This window comes from Eptatretus burgeri, chromosome 8, assembly GCF_056783735.1.
Source record: "Eptatretus burgeri isolate ZD-2024b chromosome 8, Ebu_testis_v1, whole genome shotgun sequence".
Classification (NCBI taxonomy): domain Eukaryota; kingdom Metazoa; phylum Chordata; class Myxini; order Myxiniformes; family Myxinidae; genus Eptatretus; species Eptatretus burgeri.
The window spans coordinates 7,399,769-7,419,884 of record NC_140968.1 but is presented as its reverse complement, the minus strand read 5'-3'; the positions used below and the strand labels follow the sequence as shown (position 1 = coordinate 7,419,884).

At 45.4% G+C, this 20,116-nt stretch overlaps 2 protein-coding genes across 5 annotated transcripts in view; both read right to left on the bottom strand.

Moving 5' to 3' along the window:
• Nucleotides 1-20,116, bottom strand: part of LOC147021012 (uncharacterized) — a 420,342-nt gene that overhangs the window by 69,126 nt on the left and 331,100 nt on the right. The gene's annotated exons all lie outside the window — the stretch shown is intronic.
• Nucleotides 1,284-20,116, bottom strand: part of LOC147021016 (uncharacterized) — a 118,967-nt gene continuing 100,134 nt past the window's right edge. The window contains exons 2-3 of one of the 3 annotated variants that reach the window (XM_085893585.1): nucleotides 17,918-18,350; nucleotides 1,284-6,224 (exon numbers count right to left, since the gene is read on the bottom strand). In XM_085893585.1, the coding sequence (XP_085749711.1) occupies nucleotides 5,044-6,224; nucleotides 17,918-18,338 (1,602 nt within the window). In that variant the 5' untranslated portion in view covers nucleotides 18,339-18,350 and the 3' untranslated portion in view covers nucleotides 1,284-5,043. Of the gene's footprint in view, nucleotides 6,225-7,585; nucleotides 7,941-17,917; nucleotides 19,134-20,116 lie in introns of those variants that run through there. The other 2 variants (XM_085893587.1, XM_085893588.1) reach the window with 2 other exon arrangements.

The following is a 20,116-nucleotide window of genomic DNA, read 5'->3' as shown; positions in this document are numbered from 1 at the left end:
GGTGTGATGAAGCGAGGTGAAGGCATGTTGTTGTGGTTATTGTGATATTAAAATTTAAAAGAAAACCTTGACTATCAAAATAACTTCGCAACGCATGAACATTTAATTCCCATTAAATGAGGGACGGGACCCTAACTGGAAACACATACTTACCGATAGGTCCATTGGGACCATACTCTGTACAGAGCGTTGGTGCTGCCGAAGCAGTCTCCTTGGCTATTGGGCACAATCCTGGACAGGTCGCCACTCTGACGCAGGATACTTGAATGACTCGGTCATCCCAGCAAGCTGGTACTCATTTTGCCGACCTCGGAAGGATGGCAGGCTGAGTCAACCCCCTGGTGAATTAATTCAGCGGGCAACGAGGCTTGAACTCAGGACCCTCGGATCCCAAGCCGCCACTCTAACCACTGAGCCAACACCAGGCATATACTTACCGATATTGCTGATCTATGGGGACCTGAATGTTGTGTGTGATGGGTTCAAGATTCGGAACAATATATTGGCAAGTAACCCCAACTACCCTGAGCTTTGCAGCCGAACATTCCAACCTGCCCGGTAACTGGGCGGGTGGGTTTTAAAACACACTTCCATGATTCTTCTTGGTGAATAACATCAGAAATGGTGACAAATCGACTTCAGTTAACTACAATGTTTTGCAATAGATGAGACCTTTACAAGCATTTAAAAGCACACAAGAGGAAATGAGTATCATCAGTTCATCACCTTACAAGACAGAAAATGGTTGGTGCAACACATTATACATTTCAGGAGACTGGTGTTGTCTCAGTGGTAAGGGTGGCGGCTTGGGATCCAAGGGTCATGAGTTCAAGCCCTGGCGCCACCCTGTCGGCTGCTGAATTAATACACCAGGGGGTTGACTCAGCCTGTCATCCTTCCGAGGTCGGCGAAATGAGTACCAGTTCCAGTGTGTGGTAGAGGGGCACTGCATCAGCGACACAGTTGCGCTTCAAGAAATGACAGCTACCCTGGCAGCGAAGCTGCCATACGACCACCACCATACATTTCACAAGACATAATTAATTATTTTTCTTCAGGTGAGATGGATGTTTCCTGTGTTGGATTGCATGTTTGGATTGACCACGCTTATGGCGTGATATGTTTCTTCAATATCATTGAATATTTTGCCTGTTATTAGTGTGATGTTCACATTGATACAAAAATACCATAGAAATATCTCACAGCATTACAAAATTGCTTATTCTGAGTTTGGAAATACAGCAACTGATGCATTCAGTAAAAACAAGCAGTGTCATGACATGTGTGTTGTGGATCATTTATTGGAGAACAATTTTACAATTCCTGTTCTTGGTTGATTTGCTGTAATATTTTTACTGTTAAACTGTCGAATTATTGCAGTCATTAATCTGATTGTAATGTACATTTGTCGATAAACTATGATATCTTTATTGGTGAACACAGGAATTTATGAGTGGAGATAGGTAATCAAAATTGTTCAATGACTTGTCGATTGTATCAATAACATGTTTACTCTTCAACAATATATAATGTAACAGCGTCTATCACTGAACACATGAAAGTATTTCCCTGAAGTTTGTAACCTAACTTATCAATGACTGCATCTTGACAGAGTTTTCATTTTATCTTTCGGGGTTTTCATCAATCTCAACCTGCAATGCTCGATAAACTTGAAGCAAGACAAGTCGTTCCCATTTCACCTTCCACATTTATCTCTTTAAAACCTGCAGAACTTTAAAGCTAAATCTCACTTGGCTGCACTTAGATAAGTGCAGGCAAAACCGAACAAGAGCCCTGGAAAAGGATTTTAAAACATTTTCTTCAAAGCTGGCATCCACCATAGTTTGTGAGGGCACGGGGTCTTGCCCCGTCACTTCCAAATACTGGAAGCTCATTTCCAAACATAGCAATGTCATGGAATCCATCATCGCAGTTGACATAAAATCAACCATTTTATCGAAAAATGTCTCATCTCAAGTAATCAATTTGGATTCAGACCAGGTCACTCTAACTTGCACGTGCTGCTTTTACTTTCTCAACAATGGTTGGAGGCCTTCAACATCAGACATATCAAAGCCGTCTCTCTGGGCATATCTCGAGCTTTCAATATGGTCTGGTATCCCACATGCTCTCCAAACTGTTTGCCTATTGAATCCAAGGCTTACTCCACTCTTGGAATACTGACTTCCTCCACTCCTGCAGCCAACATGGGGCTCTCAACAGAACTCTTTGTTCTCCTCTCCCTGTCAAAGCTGGACTTCCCCCAATGCAGTGTTGTCAACCCTATCTTATTACTAATCTTCATCAATGATATCCCCAACTCGCTGGAAAATTATCATTTTCTCTTTACTGATGTCTCCACTCTCTGCCGTGACATCCCTCATCCTTCTGACAGACAGAAGGGCTCTTCCCTCCCTTTTGACCTTGCCAAAAATCACAAACTGGTTTGACGTCTTTCTCTCTTCCCCTTTATCTTCCCAATGAACGTACCACAAACCCATATACTTTCTCATCAACCCTCTTGAAGAAGTCCAGTCACTCAAACTCTTGGTTCTCACTCTGAGCCATTATCTCTCTTGGGCAAGCCACATTTCACAGTTGGCCTCCAAAATTAGACGAGCTCCTATCCACCTGCAAGGCTTTCATCCACAGCTTAATGGAATCCTGCTTTTCTGCCTGGGCTGGCTCCCATCTTGCTCTCCTTGAGGCTGTGGAAACAAAGGCTTTCAAGATCATTGGAATTTCTCACGATGAAGCTGAGTGGATGGGACAATCACTTCACCATCGCCAACAGGTCGGTGGTCTCCATCTTCTTCCAACTCATTTCTGGTCCTGCACCCTGCACCCTCTCCATGCTTCTTTTCGCCGAGGTATGTGAAGGATGCACACAGTCTCCCAACAACCCCTTCAGAGTGAAACTGCTAAAATCCAGAACCACAGCTTTCCTCCACTCATGTGTTCCTTTTTTCCACACTTTCTTCAATCTGATTCTTCCCTCCAGGTCTTGAAGACACCTGTTCACCACCATCTCAAGTCATCACCCATCCAAAACCATGATATTTTCTCCACCCGGTAAACAATCCCCCACCACTTCCAACATTTTGCTTGCGTGTCCAACTTGTCCACCCCTTACGTTGTCCCTTACCACTCATCGTTATCTGCATACCTTATGTCAGTCTCCGTCTATTTTACCCCTCCAGCCTGCTGTTGACGTTTTCCCTTTCCACTGCTGTTCCATTTGTTATGTTGTATAGTGATCTGTTTGGTGTCCGAGTTCTTTCACGAACCCACACCATGCACACAAAAAAGTCGAGGGTTGAAAGAATGTTCTTCTCCTTCTCAGGTGCAAAAGACAGTGAATGAGTGAAGATCGAAAGACAGTGGGTCAGGATGAGAGGACTTAAAATGGTGTTTTCCATGTTGAAAACTTGGAAGGGAAGATCAGGATTGGACTAGCAGTCATCCGTTGCCTTTTCTCCTTGGAATAAGCTCATCCAATGCTCGAATGCAGTGATTGTGAAGAGCACCAGAAATGTGGGATGCCATCCAGACCAGGGCTTTTGAATTTTGGCATCTTGGTGAGTGTTTCATAATTTTCTGCTTGGCAAATATCACTTGAGGAATATCCTCTCGATGTTACTTCTCTTTACCAAGTTTTGGACCTGTTCCACCTTCTTGTTGTGTTCTTTTCAGTTTTCATAAATCCTTTTCATCATTTTCTGGGGTGGAGGGATTGCAACAGTCTGCTTCCATTTCCATAGTTTTTGATTGACACTTTTGAGTAAATTTTCAAACTGCTGGACTTTTCTTCTTTCATTTACCTTGTTTGTTTATTTGAGTTTTTTGAGGCTCTCATTGGTTGTTATGAACTGTGGATTTCAAAAGGTGAGGAAGTTCTTACAGAACTCAATATCTCCACCTCCTTTTTGGAAAAGGATCATGATTCATAAACCAAACTGTGAAATGTCCCTTCTCAGTGCCTCGTTCCAAAATCTTCACTGAACCTATGACAGCCTCCACTTGCAGCTTGTTTGGAATGATTTTCCCAGAGTGATATTCAATTACTCAGTCTGGGTTTTCCTTATCATTCCTCTCACTCCGAGTATCACTGGTATAATTTGAGCTTTCTTCATTTTTGAGGTCGTCTTGACCTCATTTTTCAGAACCTGGTATTTTGTCATTTTCCTAATTTCTGTGGCATGTCGTCCAAAGTCATTGGGAACTGAAACCTCAAAGAAAAATGCTGACTTTTCCTTTTTGTGTTTGAGCACGATGTCAGGAGGCAGTGCTTGGTTTGTGATGTCCATACTTCCCGACATTTTCTTGAAGGCATCAGTGTGGTGTTCTTGATCTTGAGCATTTATGATGACTCGTTCTCCATCGCAATTCATTACACCTCTTCTTTGCCATTCCAATGAGCCTTCCATGTCAATCCCTGTCCTGTCAAGCTCCGTTTTAAATCTTCCTGCTCTTTTATCACTCCGATTTGTCAGAATATATCTGCTGATATTTCTTTTTTAAATTTTTATTTGCAATCATTGGGACTGTTTTTGTTTCTGTTTCGTTTTCCTGTGTATTATCCATCATTTTCACCTGTTTTTTGAAGTTTGTTGCTTAATGGAATAAGGATCCCTTTTCTGGTTTGTTGCTTTCTTGGTCGTGTAGAAAACTCATACGATAGTCTGTTGAGCTTTTCACATTCTCCGCTGGTCTGACACACGATGTTCTGTGCACTTGGTTACGCTTCCATCACACAACCTCCTCGTTCCCGTCTCGGAAAATACTACCTGGGTATGCATTGGTTTTTGTCGAACATCTTGTGAATAGTTAGATGTTTCCTTGTTTTTGTGTCTAAATTGTTGATCTCCAATTGTGGCCAGTTTATAATTGCACAGCCATATTGGAATACCAGCACTGCAAGTTGGTTTTGAGCTTTGGTTTTGTTCATTGGAGAGAGGGAAGACTTCAAAGTTAGTCTTATTCTATTTTGGTACTCTTTGCCGATTGTGTTACGCATTTTTCTTGTTGTACCTGCGGCTTCTTTTATTCCGATGTATTGAAAGGATGCTTCGTTTTCTCGTTCGTGTATTTTTGTCTGTTCTTTTCGTGTGAATTTTTTGTATGCTCTCCTGTATGGATCCTCATGTGCTGATTCAAATTGTGTTGATGAGAGAAACTTTTGTCACATATGGAGCATTTGAAAGGATACTCTCCTGTATGGATCCTCATGTGCCGATTCAAATGGTCTTTACGAGAGAAACTTTTATCACAAATGGAGCATTTGAAAGGACGCTCTCCTGTATGGATTCTCATATGCTGATTCAAACTGCCTTTGCAAGACAAGCCTTTATCACAAACGGAGCATTTGTGAGGACGCTCTCCTGTATGGACCCTCATATGTCTTTTCAAAGCATATTTTTGAGAGAAACCTTTATCACAGACAGAACATTTGCGAGGATGCTCTCCTGTATGGATCCTCATGTGTATTTTCAAACTGCCGTTATAAGAGAGATCTTTATCACAGACAGAACATTTGTAAGGACATTCGCCTGTGTGGATCCTCATATGCATTATTAAACGGCCTTTGCAAGAGAAACTTTTATCACAAATGGAGCATTTGAAAGGATGCTCTCCTGTATGGATCCTCATATGCTGTTTCAAAATGCCTTTTTCAGACAAGCCTTTATCACAAATGGAGCATTTGTGAGGGCGCTCTCCTGTATGGATCCTCACATGTCTTTTCAAATCGCATTTTTGAGAGAAACCTTTATCACAGACAGAACATTTGTAAGGACGCTCTCCTGTATGGATCCTCATATGTCTTTTCAAACTGCTGTTATGAGAGAAATCTTTATCACAGACAGAGCATTTGTGAGAACGCTCTCCTGTATGTATCCTCATACGTCTTGTAAAAATGATTTTTCGAGACAAACCTTTATCATTGACAGAGCATTTGTGTGGGTGTTCTCCTCTGTGGGTCCTCATTTGTATTTTGATGTTTGTTGAAGTAAAATCTTCACTGCATTTATGACACTTATAACACATTTCCTTTTCGATAACCTTCTTGGGTTTGTTTAATTCAACATTTATCTTTGTGCGGTTTTCACCAGATGCACACTTGTATTTTGAGTCTTGTTCCTGGGATTGGTTCTTCAAAATAGGCAACATCTTCACCGTCAAGCTCCTCCTGGACCGTATCTGCCCAAATGAACTTTTTGATTTTTCTGCAAAAACAAACAAGAATAAGTTATTTTCGAGAAACTCAAAACTCAAAATATTATGAACCCTGAATTCAAAAGAGTGAATGTTAATTTTGTTTGTTTCTGCTCATCTGTTGCAGAAGACAGGGCTGCTGTTTGTAAAATGAACATCTGAATCTTCCTTTAAAGAAGCATTTTAAAGTTTGTGAGACAAATGTACCACATTTACAGGACAAACATCACCTGAAAATAATGAAGCACATGAATTATAAATCACCGCCACATGCAAAATCCCATCAACAGGAAGTATGCAACTGACGTCACTTCCGCTGTTGGAACGAGGCTCAATAATGCTGCCACCATTACAGGAGATAAAACGAGGTGTTTACAATAAGAAAATTTATTTATATGTATATAAATATATATATATATATATATATATATATATATATATTGTTGCAGTTCTCAGAACCGCATGCCTCCAAGGCAATGGCACCCAACATATAGTGGTCGCTGGACAGTTATTCCATGAATGCACATAAAGATAGTCCCTTCCCTTTTGTCTCGCGGGACAACAGGACGTGCATTGCTGGAATCTCATAGCAAGGTTTGCTTGCACCACCAACTTCATTTCTACTCTTCTTTTCTGATTATTTCTGAGGTAAATCTGAATTTGGGTCCTCGCAGAGGCCAACACGTGCAGCACGTGCGAAACCGGGGGAGGGGGAAGCAAAAGGCCACGGGGGCACCGCACGAGCATTCATAAAGCAGAGCTCCCATCCTCAAGCGATCCCTCAACCCAGCTTTTGCGGCGAGTTATACAGTATGCCCAGCAACTCGAGATTAGCGACTCGAGTTTCTGATGATCTGGGATGAGATTGCTGGTTGCATTGAAAAAGGCAAAGGAACTAATATCTCGGCGAGAGCGTGGCTGGCAACTTGGTGCCAATAGCTTCAATGTCAGAGGCCGATAATCAAAAAACAACAACTACGCAACGACAACTACGGGACACAAGTGTGCAAGATACGGGCGGCACGTACTTTTCAACTAATTTCTGGATTAATAATATCGGCATTCTCTTTTCCCTCCATTTCTCCACTGGAAACATATCTATATCCTTTTCATTCAAAACATCCACGTAATTATTATATCCGAGCGTTCCCCTCAAACCCTGACAAACATCGGTGTTGGCCCCGCGCACACAATAACGAAATCGGGTGAAAGCCAGCGCTAACCACGTGGGGCATGGTGTTTCCGTGCTCACTGAATGGAATGTGCTCAAAGGAGGACCCGTGTTCAGCTCGGGACAATTCATTATCGTACAGAGCAGGGCACAAATGGACACATCTTACCGTCTGTGCATGAGTTTATAATCACACCTTACCGTCTGTCCTCACTGGTGGCCGCGGATGTTCTCCACGGACGGCGAACATCTTCCGACCTCTCCGCCCGGCGAAGCCGCGATCAGGAAAGAGGCGTGCTGTGCAGTCCAGATCGCTCGGGCTGCGTGACGCATCACGGAGCCGGCATTGATCAGCGCTGAACGGTGGCGCCTGGGCAAGCATGTGGGACGGACGCCTCCCTCAGCTGGTCGAAAGGGCACAGCCCAGGGGTTGTTGCAAGGCAATTCATGACGTGGAGTTTGGTGTGGGCGATTCATTTCACATCGTGGGGTCGGAGCGGGACATTTTCACGGCTCGGGGTCATCTGGCGAGACACAGAATGTCACCGCTTTGGGCCATCGCTGCCTGGCTGCGAGTGGGAGCGAGGCCAATCAGGAGGGCCGAATCAAGTGATGACGCATCGCTTCGGTGTGGCCCCCCGCCCCGCACTGTGGGGTCTACAAAAGTCGGATCTTGGGGCCGTTCTCGCTCTGTCATTCATCTCCATTCATCATCGCCTGGACTCCGCTTCACTGTCGCTTACTCCACCCACCCACCTGGTCCTGCCTCCCACTCCGTACTCTCGCTCTAAACTCCACCCTCCCAATTCAAGCACCTCCTTCACGCCGACGGTCACGTCTCGAAGCGAGAGACGACGAAGCTGCATGAAGCAAGAGACGACGTGCCAGCCTTTGGGGAGGTATCGCACCACGGAGCATTCCCCCCAAACGTATTGGTGGCATGGTCGGGCAATCAATTGTACTCATTACCGAGAGACCGCAGCCTCAACTCCTTCTCCTTTCTCGCTTCAATATAAACTCTTCATCGGGTTTTTGTGTGCATGTGCGTGTTCTCCTCGCGCCTGTCCACATTACTAAGATTGCAGAAGCTTCTTATTATTCGTATTATTATTATTATTGCTATTATTATGGGTTAAGTCTGCTCTGTGTCCGCTTTTGTAAGTTGCTTGTAATATTGCTGCACCTCTCACATTTCTTTCTTTCCCTGCACAACACACCCCAATAAACTATTCCCTGTACCACATACTTTTCCTCACTTTCTTGTAAATAAATTATTATTAAAAATGTTCCCAGCTCATTTTTGTCTTTTCTTTCATTTGATCCAGCATGGTCCGAATCCAAGCTTCGCAGGACTTTATTCCCAATGATCCGTTCCTTTGAGCCGGAACGTCCTTGGCAGTGTCACAAGGAGGAAAAATAAATCCGGTCTCAGCTCACCATGGCAGAAGTCGTCGTGTGTCTCCGAAAATCACCCAAAATGTGTGAGTGTTGCTTGGTCTACCTCTCCAAATGAGCTCTCTACAGCTTGGCTCGTTTCCACTGCCAGTGCCCTGCCTCGCCGTGCACCCACCCACAAACAGGCATGAGCACCAATCGACGTCACATGGTCACCCCCACAAACCACGAACGTCAAGAACTCGGTCCCGAGGAAAACCAGCAGGATCAGTTCAACTGTCACCAACTGCTGTTGCTGCTGTCCCAAACTGTAACTAACCGTCAGTTGCATCTCTCACAAACTGCCAACAAGGCAGTCCTGCTGTCCTTTTATCGGCGACCAGTGTGAGCAGAGCCTCAAACACGACTTCAGCCAAATTCAGCTTGCCGATTGGCGCATCGCTGCACTTGACCTCCAACCTTCCATTCTCGTGGTCATTCTCTCCTGACCATCAAACGAGATGCAACTCCCAATTAATGCAGGCCTGGCTCACATTGCCATGTTCGGGGCGCTGGACGAGCACCAGAACGCTGCCATCCACCGGAACACCCGATCAGAAACACGAAGCACTCACAGAACATCAACAGCAATTATCACCTCTTTGTCCAGCGAGACACGAAGAAGAGTCAGTTAGCATCCATCGAGCTGCTGAACAGGGTGTCGATCACCGATGGAAAAAGGTGGGCATCAACATCAATGGAAAAAGATGGGACTTGAGGTAAATGATCCAAGTCCACAGCCATGTTTGACCGTCAGAATGAACTGTCCAGGAAAATCTTGCGGTGTGATGACTCAAATGTCCTGCAATTCCAATGTGAAAATGAAACCCAAAATAAAATGTGTAAAAAAATCGCGTATTTCCAAGCCAATGCGTCTTGATGGAAAGGGAATAGACAAGAATCCGTTGGGCTTAGGGCCATCTTATCATGTGCATGAATGATGAATACTGCTCATGCAGAAATGAAAAACGACATTAACATTACCGTCCTGCATAAAAAAGGTGGAAAAACATACCCCTGCAACTACAAACCAATCAGCCAACTCCCAATCATCAGGAAGGTTATGGAACCCTTCATTGCTTCAGACATTAAATCCGTCCCCTTCTTAAATCCGTCCAGACCAGGTCACTCCACTCTAGATATGCTGCTTCTGCTCTCCCAACAATAGACATGAAATCAGAGCCATATCCCTGGACATATCGCATGCTGTTGACAAGCTCTGCCACCCTGCCCTGCTCACCAAACTCTCTTCCTGTGGTATTCAAGGCCATCTTTACTCATGGCTCAAAGACTTCCTCTCCTGTCGCAGTCAACATGTGGCCCGAAAGAGTTTTTCATCCCCTCTTCCTGTCCAGGCTGGAGTTCCTCAAAGAAGAGTTTTGGGCCCTGTTCTTTTTCTGGTTTTCATCAACGATCTCTCCGACTCTCTGGAAAATCCTCTTTTGCTCTTTGCTGATGACTCCACCCTCTGATGTACCATCTGTCATCCCTCAGACCGGCAAGCAGCAGCTTTTTCGATCACTGCAGGTCTGGGTAAAAATCACAAACTGGTCCAACAAGTGGAACATGTCTTTCAATCTAGACAAATCTCACACTCTCACTTTGTCTCTCCGAAAGGACTGTTTGGAACCCTCGCAATTTGGTGAAATTTGGTGTCCCTTTTGTCTCCATAATTCCTCGTTTTGCTTCTTTCTTTCGAAATATTTCACTTCAACCTCAAAAGTGTCCCATTTATTCTGCTCACTTCAAGGATTTACAAGGAATTGAGGCACAGGAGGAGGCCATTCAGCCCACCATGCCTGCGCCACACCAACACCACATTTAATCAATCCGTCGATACCCCTTTCCTTCATGTGCAGCCTTACGGCTGCTGCACTGGTACTCATTTCACCGACCTCGGAAGGATGACAGGCTGAATCAACCCCCTGTTGTTAATTCAGCGGAAAAGAGGGCTTGAACTCACGACCCTCGGATCCCAAGCCACCACCCGAACCGCTAAGCCAACACCAGGTGATTGTTGAAAAACTTCTTCAAAAGAAAAAAGAAGAAAATAATTCCACTCCATGGAAATCTCATTCCACTTGAATTTCCTTCTGCCTGAACTGTTTTGTTCTCCATTCTTTTCCCCCATTTTCAAAACCACTTCAAACTCTTCATTTAATAAAAATGCTTCACTTTGCTTGTTTTCCATTAAGAATACCCCACCTTCACCATCATCTATTCCTCTTCTTCTTCAGAATATCTTTGTCCAATTTGGAATTTGAATCAGCATTCCTCCACTTCATGTCCTCTCTTTCTACATCCCTCCTCACCCTGTCCTCTCAATGTTTCTCTCCACACCCACCACCTCAATGTTTCCCGTGAACCTGACCAACTCAAACCTTGCACATTACACCAACCCCATAAAAGCCTTCCTCAAACCTTGCCCCAATTTTTTCCATATCGTTTAACATTGTCAACTGAAACTTGGAACATGGCTATATGATGATGAGTTACATCACCAGTTTGAGTTTCAGGGCATTTCATCAATTTTTCACAGAGTTATTCCCTTTTTGGGCTTAGAAAATATTGTTGAGGATTCAGCGACGGAGGGATTCTGAACCCACTCCGGCCGTCTCCGGGGTTATAACGCCGGCTGGCTCGGCACAGGCCTCAGGTCACGCGTCTTCAATTGCGATACCAATGTAATCCTGGACCTTACCAGTTGGGGAAATAGAACCCCGGTTACAGACTGGTTTTGTCAGATGCCGAGTGTTATCTGCCAGTCTGTAACCATTTTGGTTTTATATGCCAATCGAACGGATCGTTCATCGACGCGACACGAATTAATCCATCGTGGCAACTTCATACGAACCAACCAGATTTATTGGGGAACACAACACAACCAAAACATTCACGAGAATGTTATTAACAATCTTTAACCTGTTCTTAACTCGGGATCAACGTATTACGGGTTTCGAGGGGGTCCCTACCGAGATATGCCTTAAACAACAGGCAGACAAGACAGACAGACAGCATGCAGACAAGACAGAGTACTTGGTGATGTTTCATGGATGAGAGGAAAGTGTCAAAAGCACAAATGTCGCTCGTAACAAGCCGATGTCCATGGATTCGAACCCCCCAGCTCGAGCGCGCCGTGTGGCAAGATGGCGCTCGCCTTCCTTTTTCACATCGCACGCGGCCCCCGCGCACTCTGACCCCGGGTAAGGTCAACGGCACAAAACCGCCAGATCGACGATGGGTCTCAGCTGGTCTCTCACAAGGTCCAGCACACAAGTTCAGGCCTGGCCTGTTCACCAGACAAGGCCAAATTTGAGGTGCCGGGCTCTGCAGGCTGGGTCCATGGGATTCCAAAACATCGTTGAGTCGGGACAGTCAGAGGCTCCATCGCCATACGCAGGAAGAACCTATCGATGACCTCCACTCAAAACCGACTCCAGACTCACACAGCAGCCAGGTCCTCTAGAAGCAGATAGCAGCTTCGGCGCTCTCAGTTCCACCACCAGCCGGACTCAGCCGACTGCAGTTTCTCTCTCGGCAGAATCACCCGTCTTTCCTTTTCTACACTCGCCTCTCAAAGACGACTGCCGTTTCTCTCACGGCAGAATCACCTCCATCCTCTGTTTCTTACCACATTTTTCCTTTCCTTCTCTCCTTGAAACCCAAGCACGCCTCGAAACCGACTGTTCCCCCAAACTGAACCACTCCATGAGGTCTTCGTTCGCTGCCCACCGGCTCCTCCCCTTTACGAAGCTGACAAAACTCCTCCCCTTAGTTTTACTTCCTCTTTTTGGCCACTCCCTCTCAGCCGACTGGGAGGGGCCTCGTCCGGAGAGGGGGAGGAAGAAGAAGAAGCCCTCGGCACACCACCACTGTACGAACAATAAACATGCATCCTACACCTCCCGAGGACACACAGGTAACGTCCATTTTACCGAAAAGCTTAGCTAAACATGCACTTAATGGGGGATCTGAGCTAATCCTATATTTAGTGGCCTCCTAAGGGCCATTTCCGTAACAATATCACAACAGTCGCGGACATGTATTGCTACGGATCTGGAAGCATACTGCACTCAACATTCAGGTCCCTATCGAACAATTATTTTGATAAGTAAATGTGGACAGATAATTCCCATTAGACATCGGGGAAAGAGCTAAGTGTGCATGCGCTGCAAAGTTATTTTATAGATAGGATTTTCACATCACTTACAACTATGACAACACCATGGGCGCAGAGCGAGCTCCAAGAGAAGCAGAGCCTCTTTGGGGGGCGGGGAATCGAGACGCCCCGACACGCCCCACGACCAATCACGGAAGACGACCGATTTCCCCTGGCGAATGAGGGGTGCGGTAACGTGAGACACGTCCCCCCCTCCCCCCTGACTCCGGGTGGGGGAAGAAATAGACAGGACGGCGTGGTCATCAGGTGTTCTGGTCTCGTCGCTGGTCTCATTTTGTTGCTGGTCTCATCTTGCCACTGGCGCTGGTCTGCGTCTGGCTGCACCCCGCGGATCCGAGCCATCTCGTCCGGCGCAGTACGACAAGCGATCGGCCAACTCGACACAGGAGGTCACCTCGTCTCGCCTCCTCTGGATTCGGCTGCCCTGGTCCATTTTTGGCGACCGGAGCTCCGGGAAGAAGTGGACGACCAGCCGCGCTCTCACGGCCCAGGTAGCCAGCCACCCTGACTCCCAGCCTAACTATCCTCCTCGGCTTGAGGCCAAATAAAGACCATTGGGGTCCATTTCTTTTGGGTGTGCGTCTGTGTGTGGGCCCGTCTATAAGTAGGAATTGTGAAGTGATTTTCACTGTACATGATTGCATTGCTTAGTCGGTTTAACTCTGCTCTTTGTGTGTTCCCCTCCCTGCCTATTGTAAATAAATAGCCATTTTGTTGAATGTACCAGCTCGTCCTTGTCATTTCCTTCATTGGTTCGCCACGTAACAGTGCATGTTGGTGGATTAAAAAGGCCGTTGCTGCCGTAGTTGTGAATTTGGACCGACGGGACTTCAGTAATCATCTGCTCGGGTTACACACGGGTCGAGCACGGTACCGGCTCGTCCCGTTTGAGTTCCGTCGAGGGTGTGAATTCCTCGGTAGCTCGCCATGTGGGCCTCTTGGTATTTTGAAGTTTGGCAAATAACCCTGTCCCACGCGGTTGAATTAATTATTGACGATTCAGTCCTGTAAGGGACCCGTACCTTCGGAGTTATCGGAAAGGTACGATCCAGATTCCAGGTGTTCGGTGGAGCAGACTCTACTGCTCCATCTAGCGGTCGTGCTCACCGCCGATACCCAGCCCACAACAGTATTGCAAAGCAATTCTCACTCTTGTTGTGATTGTGTTTGGTCCATAACCAGGTTGTGAAAAGAGGGGTATCTTGACCAGGACATGGATATGAGGTGGTTTTTCTTTTGATTGATGTTGATGAATCGGTCTTTTCCCCAGTTACTGACATTCTCAAGATCCCAATTTGGATTGACACTGGCTTGAAGGTGGAATGAAGCAGGCAGGCAGCAAGGATAAGTTCTGTATCAGGTTAAGTCATCAGCATACATGGCTCGCCGAGATGAAATGTTGTGTGGCATGTGTTTGTATGCAAAGCAGAAGCATCGAAGGCCCGAACACAGACCTGGGAGGTACCTGCATGAATGATCTGGGCTACAGAAGATTGACTGTGTATCAGTTTAGAGATTGTGGACTTCGATGAAAGTGATAACCTGCTCGTCGATGAGGCATTCAAAATACTGTGCTCTTTATGGGAAGAAAGCTGATCGGCTGACATTTGGATGGATGAGACTTCTCCCCAGAGCCTTAAAAGGCAGGTACAACTGAAGCCAACTTCCAGAAGGATAATAAAACAAACTTTGATAAGCAAAGGTTGTACAGTTTTGACAGAACAGGAGACAATTCCAGCAAACACGTCTTCAGGACAAATGCTGGGATACGATCTTGTCCAGTAGCTTTTGAAATGTCCAGCCCTTGGATGATTTTCCCAACGATCTGAGGAGTGATAATAATCGTGGATACAATATTATAAAATAATAATAATAATATTAATGTTCACACGGGTGGGACAAGTCGTGAACGATTGATTTTGGTCATCAAGTGTGGCGTTTGCAGCGAAACGCTGCACCACTGGAGTTTACCTTGGCCAGTAAAGTACGATGCAAAACCGCCTCTTGGTTTCCATCATTTCCATTTTGTGTAATCTTTGAGGAATTGTTTTTGGATCACCAGACATGTTCAAGAAAGGGTGTGTAAAGGTGCATGTTCATGAAAGGGTGATCCATCTTTGGCACGTGTTCAACAAAGGCAAATGTACACTTGTGTTGAAGAAAGTGTTCAAGATTTGTATTTTTTAATTTACCTCCACCACCAAAGGTGGACTGAGGTTATGTTTTCACCCATGTTTGTCTGTCTGTTTGACTCTGAACAGAATATCTCAAAAAATTATTCATGGATTCAGACGAAACTTCGTCGACAGGTTTGGTGGATGATGAGGACAAATTGATGAGATTTGGTGAAGATCCAGAACTGGATACGAGAATTTCTAAAATGATTCTTCACCATTGAGAGATGGGGACAAAACCGATCCAAAGCACGATATTTCAAAAGGTTGTGGAAGAGTTGGCTCGGTGACAAGAATAAGCCGATTTGATTTTGGTTCAGGTCCGGATCCAGATCCGGCCCATCAGTGAGACACAAAAAATAAACTTTTCAGTCTGGTGGAGGTATGCACTATGCTGAGTGAAGTTCCAGATATATTGTTATTGAAGATTTATATTTGTTCATTGCACATGTTCACAAAAGGCTGATGGATAGGAGTTCAGGTGTGCCAAGGAAGGACTTCGTATGATGGAGGATGCAGAGTCAGCAGCTGCCTTTGGAGGTCAACTTTGAAATGTGGTTTGCCCAAGAAAGATCACGGCTGACAGTGAGACCTCGGATTTTAAGTGACTGAACTTCCTCAAGACTATTGATAGGAAAGTGGATGGGGTGGGGTACCTTATGGAGAGAGATAATGAGCATATCATATTTGTCACCAGGATTGAAAAACTTATTCCAAGTGTTTCACCGTCTTGCGATTTTGTCAAGGTCTGGAGAGAGGGAAGATGCTGCAGGCAACCTTTCTGAAGAATGAGGGATGTCACAACACAGGGTGAAGTCATCAGCAAATACACAAAAGAGGATTTTCCATCGAGTCAGAGAGATCATTCATGAAGATCAGGAGTTGGACTGGACCTCGAATACTGCTTTGAGGCACTCCAGCCTTCACAGGGAGTGCTGTTTCTTTTGCAGCCTGTGGCTGCTGGTTGAATCATTTTTCAATAATCGCGGCTAAGCCGCTGATGCGCTGCCCATGTTGCCAGGAAGCTGGAGCTCATTTTTGCTGACCTAAAGATGACAGGCTGAGTCAACCCACTTGGTGTTACATAAACAGAGCTCCAATGGTACAACAGGGGCTTGAACTCAAGACCCAATGATCTTAAGCCATTGCCTTAAACGTCAAGCCAACAGCAAGCTGGAGAGGAGATGAAAGGATTCTGTTGAGTGTCACGTTGACTTCTGGAATGGAGGAGTCAGGAAGCCACGTGTGGCGTTGGCCTTGGATGTCGTCGGCAGATAGTTTGGAGAGTAAGGCAGGACGCCAGACTGTATTAAAAGAACGAGATATGATCAGAGAGACGGCTCTAATCTCTGATCTGACATTGTGGGCCTGCATCCATTGCTGGGTGAGTAGAAGCAGCATGTCCAAGGTGGAGTGACTTGGTCTGAAACCAAATTAGTTAACTGAGGTGAGGTTGTATGATGGGGGAAATCATGACCGTTGGTTGACCAGTCAGAAATGGAAGATTGGAAAACACCAAAGCAGTTGCTTCGCACCTTGGCAGGGCAGAATTGAGTACTGCCGAGTACCCCGAGCGGTGTGGATGTTCGGCTTTTGAATGATCACATCTAAACATGTATTAACGAGCTGTGGGAAAAGAGAAAACATGAAAGATGAGGGATTGAATGAAAATAGAAAATAATGAAGGGTTACAATCACTGTGTGCATGTTTTCAGTGGAACGGTACTTCATGAATGTAGGGACTCTATTAGAAGCCCTTTCATTCAAGCTTCTTTGACTCACTATTTACCATGATCTTTCCTGCGAAAGCCACATCTCCAAACTGGCCTCCAAAGCCAGTCGCCAACTGCAAACCCCCCATTGTGTATAGTCCTTCCGAGACCCACCTGAGCTCCTGACCACATGCAAAGCTTTTGTCCACAGCCTGTTAGAGTATTGCTCTCCCCGATGTGCTGGTGATCCCGCCTCTCATCTTTCTCGGTTTCACGCTGTGGAAACCAAGGCATTTCGGATCGTTGGTATCTCCCACGGTGAGGCTGAGTCTTTGGGCCTCTCACTCACTCTCTCTCACTCACCGCAGGCAGGTCAGTGGTCTTTCTGTCTTCTAATCTCTCCTCTCTGGTCTCGCACCCCTTGCTCTGTCCCCCCCCCACTCCACCCTCATATTTTGCAGGGTGCTGAAGGTCCGCCAGCAACCCCGTTCTGGTAAAACTATCAAAATCACCAATCACTGCTCACCTTCACTCTTTCATTGCACTTTTTTCCTGCCTTTGGAACAAACTCCCACACTCTCTTCAATCCCACTCTTCCCTCCAGGTCTTCAAAACACCTGTCTACCACCACCTCCAATCTCCCCCCATCCAAAACTACGATCTTTCCCACCTCCGTTAATCCACCCCAAATGCACCTCCTTCAATCAAATTCCCTGCTTTCCTTCCCAAAAGTTCCCTGTCATGTTGGGTTGTGAAAGTCCCTGTGGTGTCCATCTTGTTTACCCCATGTTCCCCATCCCATCCCTCTTCCTTCCACAGATCTTGTTGTGTGTTCTCTCTCACACGAGCTTCGACAATATATACAAAAAAAAAACAATGAAAAAAAACAAAACATTCACTGTGGATCGAGAATCTAAACATTTAACACAAAATTGTTCCAAAAGAGATTCCATAAATTACAAGAAAAAACACATTCATGTTTGAACATCAAGGTATTTCTTGACATACTCAGGTGTATAAAATAGTGACATACCAGAATTTGGTGTTAATCCGTCATCCTGATCATGGAGGTTGCAGACATCACTGAAACCGATTCCACGGAAACCAGGAATATTTTCCAGCTGCACATTTTGGAAACCAAGAAACTTTTTGCAGAAACTGGAAAGTTCTTGAATAACATTCTCCAAGTTGATGAATAGACTTCCCAAGAGAGAAGAGCCTGCAAGCTGGAGAACCTGCGGCTTGAAAAAAGATTCCACAAATTTACAGAAGTCGGCATACATTGCAAATTTAAATTTCTCTTTGGCGAGAGAGAGGAGCTCTGTTCGCAATGCATCAGAGTCTGTACAAACTCGAAGAACCTTCCGGTTCTCAATTCCAAGTATATTGATCACTGCTTGAGCTGTTTCTGCTCTCAGACCTTGTGATTGGAGCCATTCCAAGAAGTTGTCCATTTCACCGATGACCTGCCAGGGACACAATGCTTATGTTAACAAAGGAAAGTTTATACATGTTATTTTCTTTACTCTGTGTTTTATCCAATCAATGCAGGGTTTTGCAGTTTGTTGACCCCATGGGGGCTGGCAGGATGGACTTGAGGTCGACACACTTGTCCCTGAGTTGTCTTGCTTGGGTTTGAATCCCGACACAGCAATAAACTGTCACCGTGGTGTTTGACAGATAGGGAAAGGGATCAATGTGTGTGCCGTCCTTCAGATGAACGTTCAACTGGGAATCCTCTCTCACAGCGCGAGTTAGTGGAAATTAACGATTCCATGGAATCTTTCTCGAAGAGTAGGCGAGCTCTCACTGGCACGCTGGCCAAATTCCAAATTTCTTCTCCAACATACAGGGGGCACTACATCAGCGGCACAGCCACACTCGCAGCAATGATGCAACCAGCAGCCACCACAAACAAAATGAAAGAACAAATAAAATTACCCCCGGTTGGGGGTGACGGTCATCTCTGTTTTAACCGTATCACATCGACGATTTTTTCCAACTTTGAAGACACGTGATTCGATAACCAGGACTAATTTCAAAAAACCGGCCAGAGAAAATTTAGATATTGTTCCATATTATCAGAATCCGAAGGAATTTCGAAGATCGGATAATAAACGGAGGAGGAGATAGATTTTGAAAATGGATGATTTCGCAACTTCGGAGTGACGTTGACGTTGACCTTCAATCGGGTCAAAGGTCATACCGTCGTGCATCCCTCATCGACATCTACCCACATACCAAATATCAAGAAAATCAGAAGGAAAAAAATGGGGACGTACGTACGTACGGATGGAAGGACATCGAGACTGGTTCTATTATGAGATGACCTAAAAATGAAAGTGCCACCCCACCACTCCCACCCTCATTATAGTTTCATCAATAAGCGTATAATCAATGTCCAAAGATAAAAAGGTAACGCATCAACAGGAACATCATGGCTTCACAAAACAAGGATAAAACAAGCAGAAAAGCCATGGGAGGGAAGAACCTCTTATTCCTTTTGTTCTTTGTCATTTCCCTTTCATGGACACCCAGCAGGATTAAATACAAAACCTGCCACAAGGACAGAGGAGCAACTTGTGAGCCAACAGCCATCCATATCTGGTGCCAACTGCATCTGTGGACGTCCTCCTGCACATCGTTACCTTTCTGAGGAGGTTGGTGGCAGTATTTGTACTCTGGCCACCACAAAACACACTGTCGTGTGTGTTGTGGTGGTGCTGAGGTGTCGTCCACCAGATGACTCTCCTCGGGTTAATCTGAGGCCTCCCTTCGGGTGGGTGTTTGGAATGTCCCATCCTCAAGTGATGTGGATGGTCCAGACATTCGCCTGTGGGATGGCCAGACAAAGGCCCCTGGAGTACAAGTTGAAAGTGGACGCAGCGATGCGCTGTGGCATATGCTTCCAATGAATGAATTAATGATTTTGCCTTCAAATCCCAAAACCACGATCTTTTCTATCCCGTTAATTCACCCGAAACTCCCCTCCTTCAAATTCGCTGCTTTGTAAGGTCCTGAAAGTCCCTGGAGTGTCCATCTTGTTCACCCAGTGTTCCCTGCCAAATCCCCCTCCCTTCCATAGATCATCTCCTAATGTCTTTGTTCCCCACTGTTTTGTCTTTCCCTCTCCCACCCCTCTTGTTGTATGTTGTGTGTTCACTCTCATTCGAGCCTCGACAACATTACATATAGGTCATGTGGAGGTGGGTCGGTTCATTCATTTTCGTTG